The 20,667-nt window shown below is 31.4% G+C and overlaps 1 protein-coding gene across 1 annotated transcript; it reads left to right on the top strand.

Moving 5' to 3' along the window:
• The first annotated feature begins 14,209 nt into the window (after positions 1-14,209).
• On the top strand, positions 14,210-15,340 carry LOC107874803 (dehydration-responsive element-binding protein 3-like). Its single transcript, XM_016721537.2, has one exon. It carries the CDS (start codon positions 14,618-14,620, stop codon positions 15,191-15,193), a length of 576 nt encoding a protein of 191 aa, XP_016577023.2. The 5' UTR covers positions 14,210-14,617; the 3' UTR covers positions 15,194-15,340.
• The last annotated feature ends 5,327 nt before the right edge of the window (positions 15,341-20,667 follow it).

Here is a 20,667-nt window from a genome sequence, read left to right as displayed (position 1 = left end):
GGTGCCTACCCGAACCTATGTTTGCCTATCCATTTCTACGTGTCATAATTCTTTCACGTTCGCACCATATTCATGCTTAGTCCGGATTAAACAAAAGACAACAAAACAGAGAAAACAAACCAAAATTAATCTACTTTCAACTTTTATTAATTTCTCCATTCCCGCCCCCCTCCCCAAATTCTCTTTTCAACCAAAATTAACACATGTTTCGGTTATGAACTCAATTTTTAACTCAGAATCCAATATCAACTACATAGACACAATGACAATTAAAGCATGACAATCATACGAATTTCATATGAATAACATCAAACATTCACCAAATCATCCAATTTTAAACATGACCAATTCAACAAATTATGATAAAGAATAGAAAACAGATTAAGGAAATGGATTCCGATAATCAATTTCGGTTGATAATAATGTTTAAGAAAGCCTGAACTTCAGAATTTCAAATAGAACCTCAACTGTGACAAACTCCAACTCCGATCAAAATTCAAAAAGAACGTCGGAACAGCCTCAAGACGGTCCCCGCAAAAATCTGAGAGAAGAAACGAAACCAATCTTAGAAATGTTGCTTGTTCAACAGTATTTCAATGAAACAGAATAGTAGATGACCTAGAAAACGTTCTTTCCGGCTAAATTCGTCAGAAAAGGCTGACTAGCGGACTGATTCGACGCGTTTTCGATGAGGAACCAGTGTTTACCGATGTGTTTGAACCAATTTGGGCCGATTTTGACGTGTCTCCGGTGAATCTGGCGCCGGAACAGTAGCACAAACGAATTCTATGTTTTTCTTTCAACTCTTGTAGCCCTTCTTCTCCATCTTTCCAACTGTATATGCCACAAATTACCAATAATACATTTAATCATTTGAAAAAGAAGTTTTCAGAACACTCCTACTACTTAAAAATCAGCATTTATTATTTTTAAAATTAAAAATAATAAAAAATTAACTTTAAAAAACATATCTTAGTAACTGTTAAAAAAAACTTTTAAACAAATAAATATTTATTATTTTTAAAAATGATATTTTTGAAAATAATAAAAAATTATCTTTAAAATACATATCTTAGTAACTGTTAAACAAATCAACATTTATTATTTTTGAAAATAATAAAATATTATATGTAAAAAACATATCCGAGTAACTGTTAAACAAATCAATATTTATTAGTTTTAAAAATGATATTTTTGAAAATAATAAAAAAATTATCTTTAAAAGACATATCTTAGTAACTGTTAAATAAATCAACATTTATTATTTTTGAAAATAATAAAAAATTATACGTAAAAGACATATCTGAGTAACTGTTAAACAAATCAATATTTATTATTTTTGAAAATAATAAAAAATTATCTTTATAAAAAATATCTGAGTAACTGTTAAACAAATCAACATTTATAATTTTTGAAAATAATAAAAATTCGTCTTTAAAAAACAATCTGAGTAACTATTAAATACAATTTCACGATAGTTTCCCACAATACTCTCATTACTTTAAAACAATTTTTCATTTACGCCTATGTTTAATATATCTCAACTTTCAATGTATTGATTTTATTCTTCTTATAGAAAAAATTAACAAATATAGAAATGGCTCTACATTTTCATAACATTTCCCAAATTACAAGCAACTCAATGCAATGAAATTTGAGAGTAAGAGTTGTTCGACTATGGTAAGTGCCGGATAAATTCAAACCTGAAATACCCTATTCAATAGATATGATTTTACAAGATGTAAAGGTTCGTATTGTTTTCTTTTCCTTTTAAGTTTACTGTTTTCATTGATTTTTTAACGTTTTGAATTAATTCAATCATAATAATTTTCATTGTTAATTTAGGGTGATCGTAGCGTCGATTGGCAAGTACGATATAAACTTTTTCTGGAACAAGATACAGGAACTCGAGTTATATCGTATGTACTACTTTGTAGTTACATCAAATTCAAAAAAATTTAAGACTACTACACACAAACACATGTTGATTTTTATCAAAATGACTTTTGTTGAGAAAATTATTGATCCTTCATTTGATATGGACATATTTAATTTACGTCCATTTGACCAACTGACAATTCAACATAATGTTGATGACACTGAACTTTTTGGTAATTACTCTTTCAACTCACTTAACAATTTATTAATAATATGTTTTTTCAGGTTCACTAACTTTTATATTTATAGATGTTGTTGGACAGGTTGTCACATATGAATCAGTTCAGGCCTGCCATCAAGAAAACAACAATAGTGTCTTTATAAATATTGTATTGGAAGATGAAAAGTAAGTTCTTTTTTCATTTCACAGTACAAATTACAAAAAAAAATAATTCAAAAATAAAACATCATTTACGCACTAATTGCATAACCTATTGTACAGGAGGAATAGACTTTCAACAACTTTATGGGGAGAACTTGTGGATCAAATTCAACCTCATTTGATTGCATCTACCGATGAACCTTTGATTGTGGTTCTTCAATTAATGAAGGCTAAAAAATTTAGAGGTATAACTAATTAAAAATGTAATGAAAATCATATGTATCAATAGTGACAAAATCCAACTCCGACCAAAATTTGAAAAGAACGACGGAACAGCCTCAAGACAGTCCCTGCGAAAATGCGAGAGAAGAAACGAAACCAATCTTAGAAATGTTGCTTGTTCAATAGTATTTCATGGAAACAGAATAATAGATGACCAAGAAAACATTTTTTCAGGCCAGATTCATCAGAAAAGGCTGACTAGCGGACTGATTCGACGCGTTTCCGATGAGGAACTAGTGTTTACCGATGGGTTTGAATCGATTTAGGCCGATGTTGACGTGTCTCTAGCGAATCTGGCCCCGAAACAGTAGCACAAACGAATTCTATGTTTTTCTTTTAACTCTTGTAGCCCTTCTTCTCCATCTTTCCAACTGTATATGCGTTTTGTGAGGTGCGTAAGTTAATTTCAGTGACTGTGTGCGTTTTCTGGCGGGGTTCGTGCGAACTCCGGTCAAGGGAGTGTGCATTTTTGGATCTTAGTGATTTTGTGGGTGTGTGATTTTTGTGTTTGCGAACCCAGAAAAAAAAAAGAATGGTGTCTATGAGTGAATTCCACAAAAATGAAAGAGAGTCTGAGTGGTGTATTCGTGCGTGCTCCCTCTTTTTTTTTCTCTGTGTATATATGTGCTGAGTGTGTGTAATTCTGATGGTGAGGGTCAGTCCGTGTATATGTATATTGTGTATTTCCTTGTGGCCAATAAAAGGGGAGGGATCACGTGGGGTAGGGTGAGGGTAGGGGTATGGGGTGGTTAGGGAGAGGTGAGGTGTTGTTTTTTAATTGGAGGGGTAGAGGTTAGGTGTCCATTTTTGCTTGGGTGGGTTGTTGGAATATTAAAATGAGACAAAGTTTGTTATGACTTGTTATTTGAATAAAATAAAATAAAAACAAAAATAAATACATAAATAAGTAAAAGATGAGGTGGTTATTTATTTTCTTGGAAAAAATTATAAAAAGGGGCTAAATTGTGTGATATCGGAATAAGAAATATTTTTGACGGAAAAAAATTATGTGTCTACATCATCAGATATATACACCGATCAACAGTATTTTTTTTAAATTCAAAGGTGACAATCATTTCATTAAACTTAAGATACCATTGTCGGGAAGCTTGCTTAAGTCCGTTTATTGACTTCTTAAGTTTACACACCATGTGTTCCTTTCCTTTAATAGAAAACCCCTTAGGTTGATTCATATAAACTTCTTCCTCCAAATTTCCATTTAGAAAGGCTATTTTCACATCCATTTGATGTAGCTCTAAGTCATAATGAGCTACCAAGGCCATTATAATTTTGAGTGAATCTTTCCTAGAGACAGGTGAAAATGTCTCTTTATAATCGATGCCATCCTTTTGAGTGAAACCTTTGGCAATAAGTCTGGCCTTGTGACTTCGATGTTGCCAGTTGAGTCGCGTTTGGTCTTAAAGACCCATTTACACCCAACTCTTTTGTAACCTTCGGGTAATTCAACAAGGTCCCAAACTTCACTCTGTTCCATAGATTTTAACTCATCTTTCATAGCATTTATCCATTTATCAGAATTATTGCTTTTAATGGCTTGTGAAAATAAAACTGGATCATCATCAATTCCCAAGTCAGTTTCTGACTCATGTAGATATACCAAATAATCATCAGAAATAACAGATCTTCTTTGTCTTTGAGATCTTCTTGATGCTACTTCTTGTGGTTCATCTACTACAGGTTTATCAACTATGGCTTCATGAGTAGGAATATTAATTTGTTGTTCTTGTTGATTACTTTACTGTATAACAGCTTCAAGAACAACAAATTTAAAAGAAGTACAGGGTAGAGGAATTTGCACCCTAACTTCGTGGTTCTTCACTCCCACTAACTTCACCATTCTCAATGAATCTAGCGTTTCCAATTTTAACTGTACTATGATTAGGACAGTAAAATCTATACCCCTTTGATTTTTCTGGATAACCAATGAAGAAACCACTAATTGTTCTTGAATCTAGTTTCTTTTCTTGTGGATTGTATAAACTAACTTCTGCCGGGCAACCCCAAACATGCAGGTGCCTCAAACTAGATTTCCTACCAGTCCACAGTTCAAAAGGTGTCTTTGAAACTGCTTTACTAGGAACCCTGTTTAGCAAGTAAACTGCAGTCCTTAAAGCATACATCCATAAAGAAGGAGGTAAAGATGAATTACTTAACATACTCCTAACCATATCCATTAATGTATGATTACGCTTTTCTTTCACACTATTTTGTTGTGGTGTTCCAGGCATTGTGTATTGAGCACATATGCCACGCTTTTTGAGGAATTTAGCAAATGGACCTGGGTGTTGTCCACTTTCATCATATCTTCCATAATATTCACCACCTCTATCAGACCTGATTATTTTCACTTTTCTATCTAGTTATCTTTCAACCTCAGTAATAAATACCTCTAAGGCATTAATCGCTTGAGATTTTTCATGTAACAAATAGATATATCCATAACGTGAAAAGTCATCAATAAAAGTGATAAAATATTTTTCTTTATTGAAAGATGTGATATCAAAAGGACCACATATATCAGTGTGTATAATTTCAAGAAGTTGTGTGCTTTTTGTGGCTCCTTTCTTTATGTGTTTTGTTTGTTTTCCTTTAATATAATCTACACAAATATTAAGGTCAATAAAATCTAAATCTGGAATAAGTTCATTCTTAACTAATCCTTCAAGCCTTTCTTTAGATATATGACCTAAACGTTTATGCCACAAGTAAGCAGATTGTTCATTTACCAAACTTCGTTTGGTTCCAACATTATGATGCAGAGTTAAGAGTGTTTCAGGAAACAGATTATCAAGATTCAGTTTGTATAAGTTATCATAAAGAGTACCAATACCAATGAGATAATTATGTTTAAACAAACTAAAACATCCATTACCAAAATTAAAGGAATATTCAGTCTTATCCAACTTAGACAAAGAAACTAAATTTGTAAAAAGAGAAGGAACATAAAAAGTTTCTACTAAATCTAAGTGACGTCCAGTATCGAGAATAAGACGATAAGTCCCGATAGCTTCAACTGGAGCCTTCACTCTATTCCCCATAGAGAAAATGGTCAAAAGCCCCTCCAACCTTTACCTCAAATCCCAACTACACACTTATACTTTGCTGAGGTCCTATGACCCTCCTGAACTATTTTAAAGTAGAATTATTATCCCCTTAAAAACTGACAACCAGTCATTTTGGCATGTGGTGTGATGCACGCGCTGCCACGTTATTTTTTCTTTTTTTACTCTAAAAAGAATAATTATTTAACATTATTATTTTTCTTTTTCTTCCCCTTTCTCATTTTGCTTCATTTTCTTCTTCAACCCAATTTCATCTTCTTAGGTCAAAAAAAGAATTCTTGAGGAAAGAAATAGCGGATTAATGAGTGTGTAATAACGGATAAATACTCCTCAAAGATTTTCATCTCTTTTTGCTCAAGATCGCCATTAATAGGGAATTCTTCCCCATTATGGAAATTCAAAGATTTGAGCTCGCCTTTAATGGCAGATCTTGAGCAAAAATAAAGAAAATTGGAGAAATGGGTTGAAAATTATATGTGGGTTATGTTGGAAATTATACATGGCATTGTGGAAATTCAAAGATTTAAACTCGCCATTAATGGCGATCTTAAGCAAAGAGAGAGGAAATCAGAGTTCTTGAATTTTTGCAAGTTTTTTGAATCGGAATCCCTCATATTCCTCATTCAAAAATTCATTAATCGGAGAAATCTTATTGTTTCCTTAGTTCAAGTGTTTCTTTGTTTCGGTAATAACATTTTTCAAATTATCAAAAAACACCATTAATGAGAATTTGGAGATGAGAAAAATGAAGAACTCCGTTAATGAGTTCTTGAATTTTTGTTTTGAAAAAAAAAAGAAAAAGAAGAAGACATGATATGACAATTATAATTCATTAAGAAAAAATAATAATTAAAATATTTATTATCATATTAAAAATAATGATGTCGAAATCAAAAAATGTGAAATGGACTTAGCTGACGTGCTCATGGGCGGTGTAGTCATGTTCGTTGACACGTCAGTAACTGAGGGGGTAATAAATTCGGTAAAAATAAGTTTAGGAGGGTAATAGGTCACCTTTAAAGGTTGAATGTGTAGTTGAGATTTCGACTAAAGGTTGGGGGTAATAGACCATTTTCTCTTCCCCATATAAACAAATCTTTCATTCTTGTTTATGGTTTGGATTGTAAGTAATCCCTGCATAGTATTAGAAACATGAACAGTACAACCAGAGTCAATCCACTAAGTATTATAAGGAACTTCAGTTAAATTTGATTTGAGACATGTAAAAGCACATGACTTACCTTTCTTTTCAAACCATACCTTACGTTTAAGGCAATCTTTCTGAAAGTGTCCAGATTTTCCACAGAAATGACACTTTCCATTCTTGTTCCCTTTCTTACGTACGTGAGATGAGGACTCATTGACATTAAGTTGCTTCTGTTGTCCCTTACCATGCTTCTTTCCTTTCTTTTCAGCTCCTTGATGATTTACATAATTAATGGAGTGGGTTTCTTGATTCTTCAGCCTCGTTTCCTCTTGAACAATATACCATGCAATTCATGCACGTTCCATTTGTCTTTCATGGTGTTGTAGTTCATTTGAAAAGGAACATACTCAGACGGTAATGAGTTGATGATGAACTGCACAAGGAAATTTTGTTCCACTTCCATTCCCAATGACTTAAGTCTTGCTGTTATGTTTGTCATTTCAATGACATGCTCATGCATAGTACGTGAACCATCAAACTTCATGGTGGTCAAAGTACCCATTAGTGTCCCAGCTAGAGGCTTATCAACAGTTTGGGAAGACTCTTCCACAAGTTTCAGAAGTTCTTTTGCATTTTTAATTTTGGGAAGAGTTGTCTTAATGTTGCCTGCAATATTCATTCGCATGAACATTAAGCCTAATCTGTTAGACCCATCCCAATGCTTATAATAGAACTTTTCTTCCTCACTGCTAGCTTCAGTAATAGCAGTTGCTTTCCAAAGTAAAGTGCAACATCAAGATCTAAAACCCCAAGATGGAATTTGATCTGTTCGAACCAATCTGAAAAGTTAAGTCAATTAAAAGTCGTAACAGAGGATGAGTGCGAATGAAGGGCAAGTGCTGCAAGTAAAACATGCTCATTTATTAATACTTTGAGTTACGAGTTTAAACACATTATCAAATTCAGAATTAATTTACTTAAATGTATATTGATGTTTTCCTTTGGGCGAAACATCAAAATACAATTTTAAATATAATGACACTTAAAAATATATTTAACACAAATCGATAATATTTAATGCATCAATTAATAATATTTATTGTCTTTGGATAAATAAATAAAATTAACGATACATCAAAATTATCTCATTAATATTTATCGGTTATAAGAACAAATAATCGACCTTTGGGTGATTCATAAATGTCTTGTAACCAAAATTTTAATTTACCCATAATTGGTACATCATTTATAAGCATCAAGATTAATGGGCAATTAATTTAAATTTAATCTTTATTTTGGATTTAATTTCATAAAAATTCGACCACTTTGGTGATTAACGAATCTTGCATATATAATTTCAAAATATCCAAAATAATATCACAATTATAGTATAAAAGAGAATAAAATGAGCACTGTTTAAATAAAACTCCACTAGGACATGCGGTGGTTCCATATAAAACAGAAAAATTCCAACTTCAGTAAATTTCATTTATTTATTTAATTGGTGAAACAAGGAATCAAGTGAGTAGTAAATCTTGTAAGAAGTCAAATCTTGGGTTACTTTCTTAATGGGCTATGTGCATGTAAGTTATGGGAGCCACGACATCATTCAGAAATTACAAAATCGTGAACATACAGTATTTTACTCCTTTTCAAGTTTATTGAATAAAACTTCTCGATAGACATATACTCACATTAGTACGGAAACATATATTCACATTTCATATGGATACAGATCATCACTTTAAGTACAAAAACATACATCGACTGTTTCAATTCTTAATACGCAAATTTCGTTATTCAGTAATTGTGAAATTTCTAGCAAACATAATTAAAATTCACAAGATTTGGAGAAACATTAACTTTAATGGAAAATCACTAGTTTCGAAAACCTGCTCTGATACCACATGTAAGGATTTGAAAAATTGTATAGCTTAAACAATCTAACATAAACAATCCTAGCAATTATTCGGAAACGTGGAACTACATGATTTTCACATAAACAAAGTTACAGTAATTCAGTAATGAATTATTTATTCAAATTCTCCATGGTTTCCTATTGGCAGAGTTTAGCGGAAGCACACTTATTTAACCAAGAATAGAATACTGTTTCACTCTGTTTGCCTTACTTTACAGAAAAAATACGATGGAGCTTATTCTTCTTTTGGCAGAGAGAGGACCCCTTTTTATAATACAGGAAATAGTCAGTTATGTTTTCACGTTCCATCAATGTGATTAGTGGATACAATAATTATCCACTAACATTCAATAATTATCCTACTAGGAGTCAGTAATTATCCTACTAACAGATTAGTCAGTAGTTTAATCTACTAGGTAACTTCCCCATACTGGTTTAGGATTTAACTTATTCAATTATTATTAAACCAGTAAATAAATTAATTATATGGGCCATAAAATTTACACAAACATCCAACATTCTTATCTGAATTTGCAAGGAAAAATTGGAGATTTTATGTGATTTGATGTTTATGAACTTTGGCTACAAGTAAATAATTTAAATTTTTGGATATAATTTAAAGGGAAAATCACATAAATATACCCTCTAAGAATCTATATTACAAAATCTACCAATATTATTTTTTATTTACAAAATGTAATTTTTATTTACAAAATCTACCAACTATTTCATTTTTTTTCTGTAAAAAATCTAATCCAAAAACCCTGCTACTCTTCTTCTTTTTTTCTCTCCTGTCTTTCTCTCAGTTAAAAAATCCCACCTTTAACCTTCCATAAGTGCTAAAAACGAAGTTAAAGAAATAAATTAATCATCAAAAAGTCAAAAAAATGCGTAGCTACCTCTTCCAAAGTTACCAAAAATCATCCAAAAAAAAAAAATCCAAATATATACTATTGAAATATATACTTTTGAAATTTACTAAACTGAAAAGAAAACCATTGTTTTGAAATTTCAACTTCTACGATTGACATTACATTACAGTAAAAATATTGAATATATTCTTACATACCATGTGTTTTCATGAGGTGATTAATTAAGCCTTTACCTTCCCCCACACCAATTCTTATACATAGTTTATACCATGTTCCAATGAGGTGATTACGTCTTTACCTTCTCGAACACCAGTTTCTATATCCTTATCATACCATATTCCCATGAGATGATTATGCTTTTACCATTCCGCACACCATTTTTTATAACCTTAGCATACCATGTTTTTATGAAGTGATTAAATCTTTACTTTTTCGCACAACAATTTTATACATTATTCATACCATATTTTCATGAGGTGATTACACCTTTACCTTCCCGCACATCAATTTTAATACATAGTTCATACCATATTTTCATGAGGTGATTACGCTTTTACCTTCCGACGCACTAGTAACTATGACACATAATTATGAACGTGACAAGATGAAGAATTCTTTGCTCAATCCTAGTATGAGAAGTTTCCATATCATAGAAAAAAGACCCTATTCTAAAGCTCTACCAGAAGATGACTCTATATATAGAATAGTTCTAGAGAGAGAGGGGACGAGGTTTGGGGAGGCGAGTTTTGGAGAGAGAGAGAGTACGAGGTTTGGGGAGGCAAGTAACTCACGTTTTTTATTTATACTTAAAAAAAAAACTTTATTTATTAGATTTTGTTAGTTTTCTACTGGTATATTTTGAACAAACAGAAATTTTGGTAGATTTTGTAATATTTACTCTTAGAATGTATATTTATGTAATTTTTCCTAAACTAAAAATTACACAAATACACAACTTATGTTTTCAATATTACAAAAAATCTCAACTCCCTAAACATATTACAAAAATTCCAACATATACACAGAATGCTATGTATATGTCGGCTATGTTATGTATATTAATAGGGAGAGAGAGTAAAGTAATTAAAAAAGTGAAAGAGAGTGTAATTACTTCCAAAAGGATTGGTATTTATGTTATTTATACATTATTTAAATAACAACGTAAAACTGACTATTGGATGCAAATATACGTGATTCCTAGATGATTTTGGCCCATTCTGTTTGGGCCTTTTAACAGTCTATGAAGACAGACTCTACTTGAGTCCAGCACCTAAAGGCCTTTTCTCGTAGCCCAAATAAATCATCGTTTGCAGTCTTGCTACCTTTTTTTTTTAATTTTTTTCCCCGCAACTGGAGTAGGGGAAGGGGAAATGGAGAAGGAAATTATAAGGTGAAAAATTGACCGTTGCCTTTCCACTATTCCTACATCGAGCTCTTTGTACCTTACTTTTTATGAGTTGTTGAGAAATCAATACAAGACAGAATCCGTCAGCTAGACGAGAAATAGGATATAAATGAGCTCAGGAGTATTGTAGACAAAAAACCCTTATAAAAAGCTCTAGGCCCATCGTTCACTCTGTTCATAATTTTCTGAGAATGAGACATGAAAAGTTTATGTAACCAACCAATTAGGCTATTAAAATTACGTCAATACATTCTTTTTCTCCAAGATTTCCTAATCTTTCTTTTATATTGCGGGCCCTCACAAAATGACAGTGACTTAAGTAGGGGCAGAGTAAAATGGCTATTGTTGGTGTACAGCAATTTGTACTTATACGTTCAAGACAAGTCTCTTTTCTCGAAGTAGCTTGCTTACCTAAAAATAAACATGCGTGACTATCAGAGACCAGAAGAATTAATGCCATAAGTAGAATAGTGAAAAAGAGATTAAATTGCAGAATATAACTTCGATTTTGCTATGGCACATCTTGGGATAGTGATGGACTTTGTCGAATTATATGTTTGTGAGAAAGAAAAAAAAAACATAATACTGCTAAGCAGTATTATTCAACAGTACTACACTACTGCACATGCTCTCGTTTTGTAGGGTTTGGACATGGAAAATGTAATATTTGGAAAAGGTCCCATTGAAGAATAATGTTAAAAAAAGATATTTAGACGTTGAACTTGTGTCTGGAATATATATATATTATATAATTTGAAAAAAGAAAGAAGTCTTGTGATTGATAAAAAGAACTTGAAAAATTGGTCAAAATCATTTTTTCAAACTTAAAAGTATCTAGAATGAAGTTCATGTTTGGATATATAATATTTTTTCAAAATTACGACACATATGATTTATATATCCCACAAATTTAAAAACTATCAAAATCACCGCAACTTGATATCCTAAACAAACCACCAAACCTACTTATAAAATTATTAATTAATGCTTAACTTCAAAATTAATAATGTACATATAGTTTTATATACCTATAAGTTGAGAATAAAATTATCAATTTTAAAGATAATCCAAGACCTATAGTTCCGAATAAAACCGGAAAAAATATGCAATAACAAAACAAATGGGATTTGTTTTATCACATTCAAAAACTTTAGGTAGTATTTGTGTGTTTGAAAATTCTCTCATTGGTAGCTTTTTAATTATATTGAATAACTCATTTTGGAGCAATTTACTGATTGTAAAATTCAATTTCAAGTTTGATTTGAAAAATTTGAACAATGTGTTCGTTAACCCAACACTAATTTGATTTTGGGAAAAAGATACACTCCTAAAAGGAATTTATAGCCAATCGACTCCTTTGTTTCATTAATCAGAAGTCAATGAAACACTTATCTTGATGTCTAGCGTTCATCCGTCACTATTATGACATGCCATTTTTTAAAATGATCAAAGATATATTATTGTAAAGTACTAATTTATTTGAATTTTGAAAAGGAGGCTTGGTATACACAGTTTGAATTATAATACAATTTTTTACGAAAATTCAAGGTAAGACTGTGTACAACATACTTTTGTTGGAGAAATTTAATGCACTGTACTATCTTTTTCTCTTGAATGTTTTAAAAAAATACCTCTTCACGCTCATAAAGATTAAGAAAATATATATACTTACATTTTATCTTCTCAAATTTCACTCGTCTAAATATATTGGATATACGTTGTTATTGTTGTTGAATGCCATTAAAAAATTACATGAGGTTTATTTATTCAGTTTAGAAAGTAGGGGGTAGCCTGTCAGTAATTTAAGAAGATGGGCAAGATTTTAATTTGAAATATGAACACGTGTAAGGGACAAAAGTGTAATGGTTCCACCCATTTATGTTCAAATGAAAGAAGAATACGTGGATGATTTTGATTTACAAACTACAAAAAACTACGTTAAAGAACATGGACTTTTTTTTAGCTTTTGGGGGACCCTTTTTGCATGATGGTGACTAAACCTTCTTTTGTTGGTTTGGGCACATTGTATTTTTGTTAGGGCGGTGCAAAAATCGATTCGATTGATAAATTAAATTGATAAAAATATTATTGGTTTATTGTTATTAGATTAATGATTTTTTAATTGTTTTATAAAAATAATTATTAGGTTATTAGTTCGATTTAATTTTTTTTTATTGGTTAAACCGATAACCCAATAAATAAATAAATATATATATATATATATATATATATATATATATATATATCTTTAATTTCTACAAATTAACAAACTTATTATATCAATAATACAAACTCTTAATTTCTCCTAAAAATATTTAGTAAAAACTTGACGATTCTTGTAAATTAAAACACATGATATAGGATTTTTGATTGCAACTAAGATTCAATTTTTCTTTTCATGTTAGTTACTACAATTTCTATTTTATGAGTATTTTCTTATCGGTTAAACCGAAAATCGAACCGTTAAAGACTAGAAACCGATAAATCGAAAACCGATAAAAAAAATATCTTATTGATTTGGTTATTGGTTTAGCATATTTAAAAATAAAAAATCGATAAACCAAATCGATAATATATAAAATCAAACCGAACCAACCGATGCACATCCCTAATTTTTGTAATAGTGCTTCGGGTAGTTTGGAAAGTTAAATTAATCTTCAAGTGACGGAAGAAATATATATTCACATTGTTTAAAAAAAATAATCATATTCCATCCATTTTATTTTACATCTCATCTTTTAAAATCTTTTTGAAAAAATTGCCGTTATTTTTCATATTTTATCTAATGAGTCATGTAGGCATCAAAACTCGTAGAATAGTATGTTTAAAATCATAAAATCTCGAAGCATTTATGACATACGATAGTTTCCTTTAATTTTCTTGAACTTTATGTGTAGATAAACTCCGACATCTAAAATGAAATGGATGGGAGCATTTTATTAGGTTAACTTAAATATAGTTATAATAATTATTCATAAAACATGAAATTAACAATAAAAATAAACATGATGTGTTACCTGCAAAATAATTAATATATTATCTAATAAATTTTAAAAGGTATTTTACAATATCAATGCGTATATTTCAATAATACATGTAAGGATCATTTTTGTAATTAAGGATGCATTGGTAGTTGGTTGGTTAATCATCATCAGTATTAATAGAAATAAAGGGTTATGTTTAAACGTTTGAAGTTAACCGTACAACAAATTTAATCACCTATACCTAATCTTTTACGTATTGTTCGTCTATATTATAGACGCTCTTGTAAATTGACTAGTAAAAATTCCTTACACTTCATACTAGATATATAAATATTAAGCTGTTTTAGAATGTATGATAATGAGAAATCCATTTCTCTATAAAAAAAAACTCCACTTCCCTGTGTCTCACTCCTCCAAATACACTTCAATTTTTGTCCTTTTTCATCTTTAATTTCATCGTCATTTTCTATGCTTTTGTATAGTGGAAATTGATAGAGTTTGATTTTTTTCATGACCAAAAAATCACTGATTTCACTCAATTTATCCACTAAACTTTTGTGCTTTCTTCTCTTGTCGTCTGAAAGACATTTCTCGCTCTTGTTTCATCTTTTTTACCATCTGAGCAATTTCTCCTTATCTCTGCTTTGATCATCATTGCATAAGCAGATGACGAAGCGAATAAGAGAGAGTGCCAACACTGGAAACAAACACCCAATTTACAGAGGAGTTCGCATGCGTAGTTGGGGAAAATGGGTGTCAGAAATACGCGAACCGCGTAAAAAGTCACGCATTTGGCTTGGCACATATCCAACACCAGAAATGGCCGCTCGAGCACATGATGTTGCAGCATTGAGTATCAAAAAGGACTCATCAATATTAAATTTTCCACATCTTATCGACTCATTGCCTCGTCCAATTTCACTTTCTCCTAGAGATGTACAAGATGCTGCGGCTAAAGCAGCTGCAATGGAGGAACTAAATTCTGCCTCTTCTTCAATATCTTCGTCTTCTGTTAAATCGATTGAGAAAATAACGTCTGCATCGGATGAGTTATGTGAAATTATTGAGCTTCCTAGCTTGGAGGGTAGTTTTGACTTGGATGAATCGAAAACCGAGTTGAAGTTGAGCGACACAGTTGACGGGTGGCTGTACCCACCGTGGTGGGCATCAGATAAAGACTTCGATGGGTATTTTCTCGCTGAGACAGATTTAGAATTTAAATTTAATGAGTTTGGCTTTTAAGATTTTCAATGTTGAATTCCTTGTAATGTAAAACTTATGAATTTAAATATAATACTTGTTGATACGTTAGTAGATTTATACGTATATCTATGATCTGTATCAAAAGTATCATGCGTTCAAATAAATTCATAGCCGTATGATTATATCCGCGATTCCGCTCCGCCTGTTTGGTTGCGCAAGATGCCGTTGGAGAGAGTTTAACATTTAGCAGCTTTAATTTGTGCGATTTTTTTTTTAGACATTTTTATATTTACGAACTAGTTATGTGTGTTTATGTATGTACAAAAAATGTACTTAAAAAATATATTGTAAGTGTACTTTTTGTAGAATATTCATGAGCATATATATTTTTTACAGCTTAATTATTATTTAATTAACCTACTGCAAGTCAGCAAGGATAGGGCATTCTTCAGTTAGCATGAGCGAGTACACACCCAATAGCTTTGAAAAGGTCTCAACTGTTTGCTTTCTTTTTCAATCTTTGGACATTCATTAGGTAGAAGATGATTTTTCTTAAAGACACATAAATTAATTAAGTAACCTTAAAAATTAATTAAAAATAGTTGTTGGCACATCAAATAAGATTATTAAATTTTTAGAGGATGTAATGCAGCATAAGTTTTTAGTTATGTACATTATAATTAGCATAATATAATATGTTATAATTTCTTTTAGGTTATATGATTATGTCATTATCTAGAGTTACTTCTTATTATCTTTTAGTAACGTGACTATTTTTTCGTTCATTTTTACGTGTTCAATATACTATAAATAGATATCTAATTTTTTTATTTTTGAAAAATTAAGAGATAATTTATCATTCTATATATATTTCCCCTAATTATTATGTATTCATCTCTTTCAGTGCATTTTTCATAACGTTGAATTTAGTAAATTAAGAGGGCGCTATGGTAAGTTTATTATTTTATACTTTTAAGGGAGGTATCAACTCAAATATGAATAAGTAAAAAATAGACCAAGGGAATGTCATATAAGAAAACTATTTCACCATCACGATCGATGTTGTCTTATAATGAAGGACCATTCTATAGTATTTGCACTCAAAAGTCAAAACTTGTGTTGATGACGAAAAGTGGTAGGGGCTGGTTGGGGTGGATAGGAAATTTAAAATGTAGAGTAAATGCTCTATGTATTATCTAAATTTGAAAGGTACAACTCAATTACAACGGTATTCAAGAATTGCACTATAAGTTAACATGTCATTTTCGTATACTCTTTATTATCCCTGCACCCTGTTCCATTTATTTAACACACCGGTCAAACGCATATGAATGGATGATGCATTTTCTTTTTATTTTTAGTCTCTTATAGTGAACTTTTTAAAATAACTTGTGCTTCTGGTTTTGTAATAAAGAAGAACTATTAGTTGGTATTGTTAAGTGTAAAACACTTTTACACAAACAAAAAAGACTGATTTATGCAAATGTTACTCTATAGGCCACTATTTAAATTTTGTTTCTATTTTTGGACGTTCCTGAGCTGAATGTCTATTTGAAAGATTGAAACAACCTCTCTGACTGCATAAGATAGGAGTAAAGTTGTGTATACATTACCCTCACAGATTTTATTTATGCAGTTACGTTGAATATGCATGTTGTTCTAGTTATTTGTTCCTATTTTTAAAAGAAGAAAAAAATTACACTGTGATAGCTAGTGTAAAATGTTCATAAGTTGTAAAAAATAAAAATAAAAAAATAATAGTTATTTACTAAATAACTATGGCAATCATTGATTCAATGTGCAACTTTCATGCATACTTTATACCCGTATCTATCAATTTGCGTCCACATTTTGCATTCATCATTTTGGTCGTTTTCGTTTTCAATATGTTTAGCTCCTCTATTTATTAGTTGTTTTCATGCCCCCTCCTTGTGAGACACCCCCCTCCCCCCCTCTTTATTGGATTCCATGCATCATCACCTCCATGGCTACATGCATTTTCTATTCAATTTCACAATCAAATCAAAACTAATCAACAATTAATTACTATAATAAGATCTGCATATATATCTTACCCCTTCTGAAATTTCATTTGTGGGACTGCTTAACGTTAGAGGACTAGTCAAAACCTATGTATAAAGTGTGTAGGAGAATTAAATGACAGTCCCCCTCTTTATTATATCCGTTAATAACGAACTAGACTATAGGAGGAATGGAAATTTCTCTAGAGGGACAATTAAACCAAAACTCTGAAGGAGAGAAGGGAACTGCGCCACTAGAAATGATTCCTCGTTATAGGTATGGCCTATTTGCAATTTTGCATATATGGACCATATTTTAATGTACGTCCATGTGATGAGCTAGGTGTTTTTATTTCCCACAGTCTCATATTAATTATGTACGAAATGGATCAATCAATTTCTTATTAATGATCCTATGATGATTTTTTTTTTATAATACTCTGTAGCAATTTGATCAAATCTTCAAGGTACGGATAATCTTTTGACATAAAAAAAAATGTCATTTGTATCTTCGAGACCTACAAGCCGTCTCAGTCATTCAATTATTTTAACTAGAAAAAATGGAGTACTCACATATATTGTTTACATGGTATGATATAAGTATAATTTTTAGTACCAAAGAAAAAATAATAACACCGCTCCACATCGAAGATATATGGATGAGTTTCTCGTACACTAATCTCCACCTAAAATTAGCTTTTAGGGTCGAATAATAATTAGGCTCAAGATTAATTTACCCTCTAGTTGTAATGTTTGAGCGTGTAAGTGTGTGATAGAATTTCACATCAAGTTAAATGGATTTTATGAGCTCTTTATATGTCTTGAACAATTGTTAATCTAAAGATTTAATTCTTTATCGAAGATATGTTCTATGGATTTACCTCATAGTCCCACGCAAAAAGAATAGATAGTCGAAAAGAATACATCTCTTGATTTTTCTTCTCAATCATAATCAACTTAATTAAAGAGCTTACCTACAAAATAAGGCAATCAATTATCACGCTATTAACATTATGATCGGTCAATTACAGTTAAGTATTGTGGTTGATTACGAATGAGTGAGTAATCACTGTTTTCGAGAACGTCCACAATTTCGAAAAAGACAGATGAATGAAGTAGAGTTCAATAAAATAGGTGAAAATTTTGGAGATCAGGTTTAAATTTCAGTTAAAAAAAAAAAAGTCAAAAAAGGTAGATAGTGAAATGAGCCACCTTTAATGATATATTTCTGTTATATATATACACACACTTAGGGGTAGTTTGGTGTGATGTATAGGCTACAATAGTTCCACGATAAATTATGGGATTATTTTATCTCATATTTGATTGATGAGATAAGTTAGTGAGGGGATTACTTATCCCTCCATTTGTGTCTTAGTGTTGGAATAAGTCATCATATACATATGGTGGGAACTAATTGTGGGATAATTAATCCCGGGATAACTTGTTCCCAACCAAACGATTATATTACTAAATAACTAGCTATTGAAATCAATGTGAAGAGAACTTTATTTTATCAACTAAGTCCGCCAAGCAAACTCCATATTCGATCATGACTTTGATTCCAGCCAGGCTCTGCCAGAGGCAGGATGTTGACGTTACTAAACGATTTTGAATATCAAAGATAAATAAAGTGTTGTTTGCCCAGTTGGCTTCATTACTTCAATTCCTCAAATTAACCTCTAATTGCAACAAAGAAAAGATTAATCCAAAAGAAAAGGAGGAAATTGGTAGCTGTATGATGTACGATTCTATTTTAGTGTTTTATTTCATCTATGTTTTACCCACGTGCTTATGAAATTATTTACTTACTTTTTCCTATGACGTTTGACCTGTGACGACCATTTGGCATAATTCTATGAAGTTGGAGTAACGATAATCTTACTTTTATTCTTGGTAGCCTATCAACGTCCTGGATATCACGTCTTTCCCAAATTGCAATTCCAGCTCATAGATGTGCTTCTTGAAAAGCTACTCCTAGCTAGATTTTATTTTTGGGCATAATCCCTACAAAATATTTCAACTCATACTATACTCCAAAATACTATTTGCTTTCGGTGATTCCCAAATTACATGGTTAATGATTTCATGTAGTACTAATGCACAGTTCCAGCAATCTAATACTTATTTGTTTTTTTTGAGTTCAAAGCTGTGAGAACCACTCATCTCAATATTTTGCTTCAAACTTCAATATGATTGATCGTACTCTACAATTATTTGAAGCCAAATGTGGTGGAGAAGTTACAAGTTGCAACACAAGTCTAATGAGCACATAGATGATTTAGCTGAATTATTAATTAGCGCTATGTGTCACAGGCAGAGGTGGAGTTATTAGGTCCACGGTTCATCCAAATCTTCTTGGTTGAAAAATTACACTATTTTTTAATCAATATATAATATATTAGATGTTGAATCCTTTTAATATCTATTTGTATTTGCTTCGTTATATTCAGAATCTCTCAGTAAAAATCCTGAAATCTCTTAGTAAAAATTTTGGTTCTGCCACTGTTATGACGAAAAGAGGTAAATACGAAAACAAAGAAAATAAAGACCACCAAGTTTAATGTGAAAAACCCCTTCAAGTTGAAGGTAATGAACACGGGATCACAGAGATCCAAATTGATCCATTATAACAATAAGAGGGTTACAAATATTCTCTGAATGACCACACAATAGGAGCCAAACACGGAGATGCAATAGCCACACCAACAAAAGTAAATCAAGAGAAATCACCCGAAATAGAGCTACTGTTCGGGACTCAAAATCAGGTGCTGCGAAGCTCCAAATCCGTAGCATCAAATCCGATCTCCATCGTTTAAATCAAACGCCAAGATGTTAGAAACACTCAGTCAAATTTCAGCCCGATCCAACAGTGAATGAGTCGTAAAACGCGATTTGAAGTTGGCTGATCGGAGAGGAAAAAATGCAGCAACTAAACTCTCTTTCTTTCTTTTCTCTTTGGTGAAAGTTCTCTCAAAAATCTCTCTTATGTGCTAATATCACTCCAAGACAAAACCTCTCTTATGTGCTAAAGTCACTGAAAGACAAATACCAATGAACACGAATAATTATCTCTCAAATAGTCTTATTTATAGATGATGAGTGGTGTTTTTTCTAAAGTCAGATCAATCAAAATAGGAATAAAAATCCGATTTCTTTTTTCAAATAGAATTGAAAATTAAAAGAAAATAGGATTAGATCACGAGTCTTTAGCAAGAACACAGGCCACGGCCCAACAGCCACTAATACTACAGAGTTTGAAATCAGTTGTTCTAGTTAAACAACTTCCATCTACTGGAGATTAATTTACCTTGCATCGACTCCATCGAAGTAATCAATCTTCTTAATAAAGATTATCATGAAAATTTTAGCTCTATAGTAAATGAATGCTGGAAATTAAGTAATTGAATTTAGCTCTTCCTCAAAACATTACGGCCCAAACTGACCCAGTTTTTGTAATGACAAGCAAGTATTTATTAGATAAGCATATTC

The sequence above is a fragment of the Capsicum annuum genome, chromosome 6 (assembly GCF_002878395.1).
Source record: "Capsicum annuum cultivar UCD-10X-F1 chromosome 6, UCD10Xv1.1, whole genome shotgun sequence".
Lineage (NCBI taxonomy): Eukaryota > Viridiplantae > Streptophyta > Magnoliopsida > Solanales > Solanaceae > Capsicum > Capsicum annuum.
The sequence above is the reverse complement of the archived record's forward strand: the minus strand, read 5'-3'. Positions and strand labels throughout refer to the sequence as shown.

Excerpts from the sequence above, each read along its gene's own strand:
- LOC107874803 (XM_016721537.2), top strand. The coding sequence starts at position 14,618 with ATGACGAAGCGAATAAGAGAGAGTGCCAACACTGGAAACAAACACCCA.